General features: G+C 41.6%; 1 protein-coding gene across 1 annotated transcript in view; it reads right to left on the reverse strand.

The window, feature by feature from the left end:
- The window catches only part of LOC124619549 (cadherin-23-like), a 490,213-nt gene that overhangs the window by 192,302 nt on the left and 285,316 nt on the right, over positions 1-12,595 (reverse strand). The window contains exon 20 of the mRNA XM_047146019.1: positions 1,056-1,253. Within this exon, the coding sequence (XP_047001975.1) occupies positions 1,056-1,253 (198 nt within the window). The remainder of the gene's footprint in view (positions 1-1,055; positions 1,254-12,595) is intronic.

The following is a 12,595-nucleotide window of genomic DNA, read 5'->3' on the forward strand; positions in this document are numbered from 1 at the left end:
CGCAATCCCCAAATTGTTCTTCAAAAATGGGAAGGAAGAAGGTGCTTAAAATATCAATGTAGGCCTGTTCTGTGATAGTTTCATGCAAAACAACAATGGGTGCAAGTCCCTCCATGAAAAACATGACCACACCATAACACCACCACCGTCGAATTTTACTGTTGGCACTACACATGCTGGCAGATGATGTTCAGGGGGCATTTTCCATATCCACACCCTGCCATTGGATCGCCACACTGTGTATCATGATTTGTGACTCCACACAACGTTTTTCCACTGTTCAATTGTACAATGTTTATGATCCTTACACCAAGCGAGTCATTGTTTGGCATTTACCAGCGTGATGTGTGGCTTATGAGCAGCTGCTCGACCATAAAATCCAAGTTTTCTCACCTCCCACCTAACTGTCATAGTACTTACAGTGGATCCTGATGCAGTTTGGAATGTTGTGAGATGGTCTGGACATATGCCTGCCTATTACACATTACAACCCTTTTCAACTGTCGGCAGTCTCTGTCAGTCAAAAGACAAGGTTGGCCTGTAAACACTTTTGTGCTATACATGTCCATTCATGTTTCCACTTCACTATCACATCAGAAACAGTGGACCTAGGATGTTTAGGAGTGTGGAAATCTTGCATACAGATGCATGACACAAGTGACACTCAATCACCTGAGCACGTTTGAAGTCCATGAGTTCTGCGGAGTGCCCCATTCTGCTCTCTCACGATGTCTAATGACTACTGAGGTCGGTGATATGGAGCACTTGGCAGTAGGTGGTAGCACAATGCACCTATATACTTGTGATCACATAGTGTACATAAGGCCACTGCAGCAGCATCTTAGACAGTCAGTTGTTCCTGATGAACACAATCGAAGTATTCGAGTGAAGTTTGGGGTTTTTGAATAAACTGAATGGCAAGAAATCTGAGAATATTTTATACAATAATGCCATCATGAAAGACTTCATTCTCAATCAATGTACTGATGTCATAAGAAAAAACACGAACAATATGTAACACTCACCAGCAGTTACCTATGCTTGAATAAACTTACCTTGAATAACACCTCATACTCGCCCCACAAGTCTAAGAGGTCAACAGCAGCTGTCACTATTCCAGAGGTCTCATCAACAGTGAAAAGTGCTGGTTCTTCCCCTGTACTTATATCTGTGATGGATATGATGGAGTAGGATACAGTTCCATTTTCCCCGGCGTCAGTATCTAACGCTTTTACTTCTCCAATATTTTGATCCTATGAAGAAATCAGAGCACACATTGGGTGTAAAATTAAATTACATTATTTTTACAAGATTTCTAAAAATTTGTCTGAGCTGGTTTTACACTATCTCACATTGTGAAATTACTGATAACATGTAGAAGCCAACACTGTAGGAAAAGATAAATTGCTGCTTACCATAAAGATGACATGTTAAGTTGCAGGCAGACAGAGTTAAAAGACACTTCACATGAGGTTTCAGCCACAGCCTTCATCAGAAAAGGTTAGAGAAACACACACCATTCATTCGCAAAAGCAAACACACCTCACGTACGCATGACCGTCAACTCTGGCAGCTTGGACTGCAGAAGTCAGTTTGTTGTAACAATAAATGAGAAGTTTAAGTTTTCCGAATATCTTTCAAGCAGAGATAAATTACTATCTCACTGTGAAACAAAAATAATTTTTACAAAAAATGCAGGCTCCAAATTGAGCCTGTCTCTTGTCATTTATCATATGATGGAAAATAACCAGTTTCTCATGCATTTGTAAATTGTTGTAATTTAGACTATATCAGCAGATTGTAAATGATATGTAGGAAATGCAATTCATTTGTTTGTTATTGTCTCAGGTGCCTGAGCTTATGACTTGTTCTGCAAATATACATTTGCCAAATGGGAGCAAGCTGGTCAGCCACCATAAATACTAACTTAACATTCACAGATGGTTAAGAGAATAAAAGCAATCATAAAATCACTGGACTACCCAGGAATATGAGTGAGGTGTTAACTGATTTTAAATGTATTAAAAATTCTTAATATGCTATGTTTTGGGAGTATATAATGTACACGAAACTAGTGCTGTCAACATTATTGATTGTGGTATGCATGATTTCAATAAAGAGAAATAATGGCCAATTCTGCCTCACACATCTATTGCTTGTTTCCTGTTGCAAGATGAGACCATCTTTATTGGAAAGCATATAATATTTTTCTGATGATTATTGTAAGTTGGTCTGTTAATGAGCTGGACAACACCATCTTGTGCTGATGTTAGGAAAAAATACTTCAAACCATTATGACACAGTATGGGAGCAAGAAGGTATTACATGACATCTGTAAGCTGCTTTATGTGAAAAAATGTATTCCCATTCCATTTGCCACTGAGATGTTGTGGGAGACATACGTCTTCACCAAGTGTTCCCTGAGGCTAGATGCCTGATTTACCAGGCCCCACATTTATGCCTGGGTGATGCCTGCAGTTTCATCTGCAGGTACCACCAAGGTATAAATCTGGGACCCAGTCAGCCAACAGCCAGTCTAACCTGTCAAAGACATCATTCTGGTGTCGAAATGTCACGTTGGGAAAAGAACAGAGCACTGGCAGAACACCTGATGTCAACGAGATGAAAACGAGTCACTGTAAAAGTCTAAGAGATTACAATAAAGCACCTAATTCATAAGTAACAACGAAAATAATCAGTTATTGACAATTACTTACAAAATTATTTAATGGATAGATAAAAAATTTACTCACCAAGAGGCAGTAGACCACACACATAAAAGACAGTTGTAATTGGCAAGCTTTCAGAGCCAGTGGCTCCTTCTTCAGGCAGAAGGGTTGAAGGAGAAGGAAGAGGTGTGAAGGAAAAGGACTGCAGAAGTCTAGGAAAAGAGATAGATATCAGGAAGGTCACCCAGAAATGCGGGTGATGGTAGGCCTAAGTGACATGTATCATTTCACAGGTTGCTCTCCCTTTAATAGTATATGTTTTGCCAGTTACAGGGCTGTTATAGGTGGTGGTAGGAGTGTGAATAGGGCAAGTCTTGCAGCAGGGATGGTCTCAGTGGTAGGAGACATAGGGTAGGGAGATGGGTGTAAAATGTACATAGGATCTGACAAGAATATTGCAGAGATTTGGAGGGCAACGGAAAGTTATTCTCAGTGTAACTAAACTAACTTCTCCCGAACAGGCCATGGAGGCCCAACGGTACTGATCAGCTGTCATGTCATCCTCAGCTCATAGGCGTCACTGGATGTGGACATGGAGGGGCATTTGCTCAGCACCTCAGTCTCCTGGCCATATGTCAGTTTCCGAGACTGGAGCTGCTACTTTTCAATCAAATAGCTCCTCAGTTTGCTTCACAAGGGTTGAGTGCATCTCACTTGCCAACAGTGCTCAGCAGACCGGATAGTTACCCATCCAAGTGCTTACCCAGCCTAACAGCGCTTAACTTTGGTGATCTGACAGGAACTGGTGTTACCACTGTGGCAAGACCATTGGCCTATTCTAGGTGTGGTGGGCAAAATTTCAGACAGAATGGATCTCATTTCAAGGCATGATTTTAGGAAGTCATGGCCCTGTCAAAGTAGCTGATTAATATATTCCAGACCAGGATAATACTGAGTCACCAATGGTGTGCTCTGAAGCTGTTTTGTGGAGTGATCAGCAGTACCAGGGTTGTATGTGATGGCCCAGGAATTCTGCTTTTTAACTAGGCTGGTGGGGTAACTACATGCAGTGAAGCTGAGTTGAGAATGGTGGTGTATTGCTGTAAAGAGTCTGCATCCAAACAAATACATTTGCCTTGGATGCCAAGGCTGTATGTTAGGGAACATTTGAAGTGGGAAGGATGGCACCTGTCAAAATGTAAGTACTGTTGTTTGTTGGTAGGTTTAATGTAGTCAGAAGTGTGTAGCTGGCCTTCAGTGAGGACGAGATCAACATCAAGGAAAGAGGCATGGGATTTGGAATAGGACCATGTGAAATTTAATTGGAAGCAGGTATTCCAGGAATTTTATCAGGTCGGCCTCACCATGAGTCTATACGGTAAAGATGTCATCAATATATCTAAACCAAACAAGGGACTGAAGGCTTATGGATCACAGGAAAGTCGCCTCCAAGCGACCCATTAAAAGGTTGGCATAGGAAGGAGCCACCCTGGTTCCCATGGCCATACACCTGATCTGTTTATATGCCTGCCCCTCAAAGTTGAAGTAGTAGTTGTTAAGTATAAAACTGATTAAGGTGAGTTGGAAGGATGTCATAGGTTTGGAATCAGGTGGGCACTGACTGAGGAAATGTTCAGCAGCAGACAGGCCCTGTATGTGGGGGATGTTAGTATAGAGGGAGGTGGCATCATTGGTGATAGGAAAGGTGAATGGTGGGAGATGATCTAGGAAATGGTTGGTACCTTTGATGGGGAGTCTTTGTACCATGGGTTGCAGGTGTTGATCAACTAAGGCAGATATATGTTTAATGGGTGCTTTGAAGCCAGCAACTATAGGATGGCCAGGATGAGTGGGTTTGTGGATCTTAGGAAGAAGGTAAAAGGTGGGGGTATGTGGTTTGGGTTGGGTGAGAAGTCCTATGCCTTGAGGTGTTAGTCCTTGTGAGGGGCCTGAGGTTTTAAGAAGGGACTGCAGATCAGTTTGAATCACAGGGATGGGATCTTAATGGCAGACACTCTATGGAGAGGTGTCAGACAGCTGGCATAGATCTTCACTAACTTACTCCTTTCAGTCAAGTACTACAGTGGTACATCCTTTGTCTGCTGTGAGGCTAATGATGGAGTCACCAGATTTTAGGGAATGCAGATGCTGGAGTGCTGCAGAGGACAGATTAGGGTAATGTTGTAGGGACCTGAGGAAACATTGTGAGGCAATCCCAAGAATCATTCACAACAGTATAGTGTCCTTAACCTCTATCTAAAGCACTCTCCCCTCTTGAATTGCCTGTGTTATCTAAGGGTCTCACTTTCAGCCCTAAACCTGCATTTGATCTTGCTGCTTTGGTGAAGGACCTTCACACATAATATCCATTGGAAATATCACTTTGCAACCGAACCCCAAAACCTTTCCTACAGCAAAACTGACATTAAACCCTGTCTTGAACAGTTCAGACCATGATTCCAACTTCATTCACCACCACTACCTCAAAATCATCCATTCCAAGCCTTCCAAGAATTCCTCACAACCCTTCCTCCGGTCCCTACAACATACCCTAAACTGCGCTGGAAAAAAAAAAAAAAAAAAAAAAAACACTTGGAAAGGCAACATAAATTTTTATCAGATGACAGCATATGCCACCTGGGGAATAGAAGATGTACTGATAATGCTTTCACTGTCATCTGCAAACAGATAATGTACTGCCATGGGTTCCAGAGCGTCATCTCTGTGTAGCCTTTAATAGGGAATGCTCAAGCCAGAAGGGTCAGTGTAGTGCAAATGTGTGAAGAAAGCAGGCAACCATGCCATGGAGACACATTGTGCTTCCTGGAGCCAACTGAGGGAGTCTGAAAGGGATCAAATTGTGACCTTCTGAGGGGTGGGTTGATCCTTTCAGAGAACTGCCACACAAGTTGAATATGCTGCATCAGTTGTGCACGAGATCAATCAATGAAACACGTAACTAATTGACTAACTAATGGATACTGGTATAGTGGTCATGTGAACATTCTGAGGTTCTGGATGTCCATGTAGCACTGACACCAGCCAGGATTGCCGTGTTGTAAGACCAGCAGTGGCAAATTGTACAGCAACCACATCACAGATAAGAGGGCTTGAGAGCCCAGACTTGCCAACATGATTGCAAACCGGTTATTAGCAGTGGGACTATGGGTGCACACACTTCTGGTCCATCTTCTACTCATGCTTCAGCTTTGATCTGCATGACTCGACTTGTGTCATCAAAGGATCACTTGGAAAATGGAATGGCACGCTTTGGCCTTCAACGATGAAAGTGGATTCTACCTGCATGCAAGTGATGACCATTTGTGTGTATGACACAGGCCTGGCAAGTGTTGTCTCATAGAGTGCCATCTTCCAAGTCACACGGGCCCCACTGCAGGCCTTATGGTTTGGGGTGTGATAAGCTACAGGTCTTGTCCATCTTTTTTGTTTCCTGAGGGGATGATAAGCAGAACTCGGATGGTTTAGAATGTTGTTAGACCTGTTCTTTCAACATTCTTGCAACACAAAGGCAATGTGTTGTTCCAACAGGATAAAGCTCTCCCACTCGCCACCCATGAAACTGAAAGTGCTCTGCAAGACATGTAGCAACTTCTCTGTCCAGCACGATATCTGGACTTGTCTACAGCCAAGCATGTGTGGGATATGAGGGGATGAGAACTGACTGTGCTACTCATCAACCAATGCCTCTTTCAGATATGTATGAGCCTGTCGTGCAGGGGTGGTATAATGTATCCCAGGACAGTATTCACCAGTCTGTAGTATCATCTGGATGCCAGAGTCATTGCCTGCAATGTCTGTCTTGGAGGCTACACCACATAATAAAATATGTGTTTCAGCATGGGTCAGTAGCTTGTCCCTCAGGACCATTTGTACTATTGATATGTAAATGTATTCATTTCCTGTATTCCATAGGCACTGTTGCAACAATAAATCTTCAGTGAACTGGAAACCACTAAAAGAGTGTAGTGTATTGTATTGTATGCTAACCGGGGACCTAGAAATGACAGAGAGGCTCTATCCCCACCACAGCCGCAGTGGTCCACATCCCCAAGACGACTACTGCAGTCCACTTCACCCCTCTGCCGCTCCACACCAAACCCAGGGTTATTGTGCGGTTTGGCCCCTGGTGGACCCCCCAGGGAACGTCTCACACCAGACGAGTGTAACCCCTATGTTTGCGAGGTAGAGTAATGGTGGTGTATGCCTATGTGGAGAACTTGTTTTTCCAAGGCAGATGGAAAACCGCCTAAAAACCATCCACAGGCTGGCCAGTTCACCGGACCTCAACACAAATCTACCGGGAGGATTCGTGCCTGGGACCAGGCGCTCCTTCCCACCTGGAAAGTCGTGCATTAGACCACATGGCCAACTGGGCGGGCTCTAAACAGGTGTACTAACTTTTGTCCTAGCAGTGCATTTTGGGAAGTTATTTGGAAACATTATTTCATCCTCTTGTAATTTTGAATTGTAATGAAAATCCTGATGTCTTGTTATATTTGTGATTTTGTATCACTGTGTTGTTTGCCAGAGACAGTGAGCAAGAGTAGTCAGAGGAAACTTTCATATATACATTCTACTGTTATAGAAAGACTGTATTTGGTGTTCTGGCTTGTATGCAGTCAATTCATTTTTTAATCTGTCACATGTTTTTGAATTGTTTTCGTTCTGTAGACTTCCCGTCTGTAATTTTATCATGCTTTTTTTTTTTATGGTACTATGGCTAGTACCTTTGGGGCCTGTAACCTGATTTTGAATTTTAACTAAATTGCATATGCCCTCCTGCTTTTGTGCTCTCTTTTGTTGTCGCCACCACAAATCAACCCAGTCTCAGATGGCAGAAATTAGCAAAAAAATCAGAAACCTTTTGACAAATAGCATATTTGCTTCAGTATTGATCACTAATCTTTAATGTCCTACAATACCTTAGCCATTGTACAACATGAATCAATTGTATATGTGATTTCGTTGTATTTTGTAGTTTTTGTATTACACACTATCTTGTATGAGGGGCAACTGCAGCCATAAGCAGATATCTTGAAAAGCAACCACTTGGCTGCTCTTGTAAATAGTTTATTTAACTACCAATTTCATAGCCTAGAAGCCACATCATCAGGTTAAAAGTGTTAAATTAGAAAAAGCATTTGCTACAGTTGTGGTCGAATTAAAGTTGCAATCAATAGTGACAAAGAGCACATTACTTTTACATGAATTATGACATTAAAGCTGCAACATGGATGGGGCGGAATATTCCTCCTCTATGAATAAACGAGGCAATTAGTGGATTGTCAGATCAATGGAAAGTGTGGGTCTGTGGTTCCATTAAGTACTTGAGAAACTGTGGACCTATACTTTCCACTTACCTGAAGATCCACTAATTGCGCCATTTATTCATAGAGCATTAGGGAAGCTCAAAAAACATCTTTTATCTTGACAAGTAGTGGACTTACAGCAACCATACGGCAAATGTTCATAGAGGCCGCAAGATGTATTGGGTACTGTTATGTGGGGAAGTGCCTCCAGAAGAATGATAATGTCAAGTATTGCCTTCAAAAACAGGTTTGCAAAGCAAGCGGAGCTAATGTTCTAGGCAAAATTGAAACGTGGAGATTGGAGATTATCACAGCCAAATGAACTCTGAGTATTACGAGAAGTGTTTTCAACGCAGTCTCCTTTATAAACTGCTTGTATTTATCCAGTACCCTAACAACGAATCGAAATCTTGTCACATGCTTTAATTACGATTGAACCTAAGTGATCTTATATATCATAAGCCTACAACTTGTTACACCACGGTATTTGTATGGGTTGACACATTCCAGTCTTAACTCGTTTTTATTCTAGATGCAGGATATCATTTCACTTCATTTTGTGAAACATACAATTTTACTTTTCGTAATATTTAAAGGTAGCTGCCAGTCTGTGTATCACATTCAAAGGTTATCGAGATCTGACACAAAAGAGCCATAAACACCTTAGCTTGAAATTTTATAACGAACTCCCAAAGGCTGTGAGCGAACTACCAATATCAGCGCACACTCCGCTGCAGAGTGAAAATCTCATTCTGGAAACATCCCCCAGGCTGTGGCTAAGCCATGTCTCCGCAATATCCTTTCTTTCAGGAGTGCTAGTTCTGCAAGGTTCGCAGGAGAGCTTCTGTAAAGTTTGGAAGGTAGGAGACGAGGTACTGGCAGAAGTACAGCTGTGAGTACCGGACGTGAGTCGTGCTTCGGTAGCTCAGTTGGTAGAGCACTTGCCCGCGAAAGGCAAAGGTCCCGAGTTCGAGTCTCGGTCGGGCACACAGTTTTAATCTGCCAGGAAGTTTCATACCAATGAATAAGTTTAAGCAAACAATAGAAGTGTGGCTCAAATGTACGCCACAACGAGTTAAAATTTCATAGAGTGGCTGAGATACTAGTTACAGCGCTCCTAGCGGCAACCAACGCTAACTCGGCCGCCATGTTCTCCTTAGTCAAAACATTAGGAAAGCGTTACTGTTGTTTGTGTTGAAGTGTGTCAGCTGTTGTGATATTACTGCAATATTTAACTTTTCTAGTTGACTTTTTTGTTACAAAATATAAAGTCAACATGCCTGCAGTGTGTTCAGCGTTCAACTGCACAAATCGCAGCGATAAAACTACAAATTTTTCTTATTATAGGTAAGTATATTAGTACCGAAATACGACACACGTTTTTTAATGTTTATTAAAGAGTCATTTGCATTGGAACTGTAATTATGCTTAAGACAAATGCAGGAAGTAATTTATTTATCGTTGATTACAGATTTCCTTTAAAAGATAAGGAAATTACAAAAAGATGGGTTATAAATATGAAGCGAGAAAACTGGTTTCCTACTACAGCCAGTTACCTCTGTTCAGCTCATTTTGAAGAGAAATATATGTACCACACAAATGTCCAGAGGCGCCTTTTGTCAAAACCAGTACCTACTATCTTTAACTTTCCACCACATTTACAAAAGCAAGATAAAGTATTACGACCACAACCCAGAAAGCGATCTTTCGACAATTTGCAAGATAGTGCTATTACAGTGACATCATTAGCATAACATAAGTCAATAATTTAATTTTACTCCGTGTTCATATTACTTTGAATTACATACTTTCTATTATAATCTTATGGTGTAACTCTGTTATAAACTTATGATGTAACTACATTCTTTCAGTGCCTGTCGGAACCACATCTGTTTCTGCTGACCACAATTACTGTCTACCAAGCCCTAAGAAGTTGAAAACACAATATAACAGAGTACAAGCAGAGAATGTGCGACTAAAGAAGCGGATAAAGCAAATGAAGCAACTTAGTGTACGACACAAAAGAAGAATAGTGCAGTTACAGATTTTAGTTGCTGGTTTGAGAAGAAGGCTGTGTAGTTCAGTTTCTGATATGTTAAACAGTGAACATGTAGTTGGTTTGTTGAAGGAGCTATTGGAACTTCAGTGCAGTGCTAAAGTATGCCATTATTCTCAGCAAATAAGGAAATTTGCCCTGACCGTACACTTTTATTCTGCCAAGGCATACAGCTACTTACGAAAATTTGTGAAATTACCCCACCCAAGAATTACTATGCTTGTGTTAACTACTTGTAACACATATTTCAAATAAATTCTCGTTCACAGTGTACTGGTTTTTGAGGTTTTGACTGTTTACTTTGAAATAGCGACAAAAATATCGCATTTCTGCGCCCGTTACTGTTTCTAATAGTTAACCACAGCATGTTTAGAAGTTTCACCGTAATATTCTGGTGGTACCTGCTCAAATTGCATTAATTTATGGGCAACAAGTAACGTTATAGTGGATGGGCAGATTTATTTGAGTTGTCTTGTAGTGTTATCTACATCGAAAAGTTTAGCCATATTTCGACAAAAACATCCCTTTTTGCTGTCAGTGTACACTGAAATCACTGCTGTCTATTGCTTGTTTTAGAAAAAATAAAGCTAGTATGGGCTATTTCAAGTAAGTCAAATGCAGTTACAAGGGGGCTGGACACAGCAGACGAATGCCTTGACTAAAGAAAACATGGCGGCCAGAACTACAATTTGCTTCAAACATGGCGGACCTATAGCCACTCGTTGGTACGCCATGCCATATTACTCACTTGACGAGTTTCAAAACAGTGACACAAAAGAGATATGCTACATAAAACAAAAAACTGCCATATGAATTATACCTATGTGTTTGTGACAGTAGTATACCAACAAAGACTTTTTACATGGATACGTAAGATGTACCATAAATATATTTTGATACTACTGTATAATTAACTGTTATGATTTATTATTACTATTGTAAATGAATAATTGTTGTATTATAAATATTACTTTACCATGCACATCTGCTTGCCCTGCACAGGCACAATTATGTACCATAATAATTATTGCAATTTTAAAAAAATGTATTGAACACACTGACGATGCCAATTGTATGGAAAACATACTGAAACGCAAATAAAGATTCTATTCTATTTGTCAGCTTTTCTCAAACAGAATTTCACTATAGATAACTAGATGTACCCGGCCATGCTTAGCTGTGGCTCAGTCTACTTAAATGGAAAAGAAAGAAGAGAGAAAGCACACGTTTCTAATATGTATGGGGATTCGATATACGTCCTAATTTCCTTCTCCCTCTGTCTCTGTAAATCTCCATGTCCTCCTTTCTCTGTCCACCTCCTCCTCCTTAACCCTCCCTCCTCGCTCTCTGTGCAGTCTCCTTGGCATTGTTTCGTCGTTGCTTTACTTGGTTGCACCATAATGATCCATCTTGCTGTGAGTATTCCCATTTAAATGGTAGACACAGATGGCCCGCTCTGGTAGCTATGCCACTACGCTATCTGTTGGCGGACGACGCTGAAACCATTATCAGTACATCCACTAGCTCCCAGGTGGCATACGCCGTGATTGGATCAAAGTCGACGTCGTATTATTTTTTTTTCCCCGGAAGTGTATTTACAACGCTGACGGCTGCCGCCAAGGAATCATGCTTGTTTAGCATTGCCAAACGAATCATGTTAACAAACACAGCTGCTAGTGTTAATCCACTGTGTGATGGAAACTGCCTTTTTCTAAAGGAATTGCTCAGCTAAAACTCCTGGATCCATGCTTCTGTGTAGTGGATGGAAGTGTGTTATGAAATACCAGTACTGTCCCCGATTCTTTAAAAGAGTCGAACTCTCATGCGCAAAAGAGCTTCAAACGTCTGATGACCTTACAAATGAATTAATGTGTTAAATACACACATCAAAAACAATTTGGCACTACCCCAGTTCCCAGAACTCTTGAAGGCAGACGTTGACTGTGAATATTGTATCACAGACACAGTCCCTTGACCATTCAAAGTTGTCACTAAACCCGCCCAAAGATATAAACAACCTTGCATGAGCAGCGCCTTTTAGACGGAATGGGTCCGACAGCCAATCAGTTCCGGTCATTCCACCAGGAGGGAGGTACACGGCTCGTGATGTCTGTAGTTCAACCGTATATAGACGGTCAATAACACGGTTCGATTGCTTCCACACTGTCATTTTGTGCCAGGAAGGTCTCTCAACAAGGGAAGTGTCCAGGCATCTCGGAGTGAACCAAAGTGATGTTGCTCGGACGTGGAGGAGATACAGAGAGGCAGGAACTGTCGATGACATGCCCCGCTCAGGCCAGGTCCATCTTTGCAACCACGACACCATGCAGCGCGGTACAGATGAACCCAACAACATGCCGAATGGACCGCTCAGGATTGGCATAACATTCTCTTCACCAATGAGTGTCGCTTATGTCTTCAACCAGACAGTCATCGGAGACGTGTTTGGAGGCAACCCCGTCAGGCTGAACGCCTTAGAGACACTATGAAAAGAGTCCAGCAAGGTGGAGATTTCCTGCTGTTTTGGGGTGGCATTATGT

Source organism: Schistocerca americana, chromosome 6 (assembly GCF_021461395.2).
Source record: "Schistocerca americana isolate TAMUIC-IGC-003095 chromosome 6, iqSchAmer2.1, whole genome shotgun sequence".
NCBI lineage: Eukaryota > Metazoa > Arthropoda > Insecta > Orthoptera > Acrididae > Schistocerca > Schistocerca americana.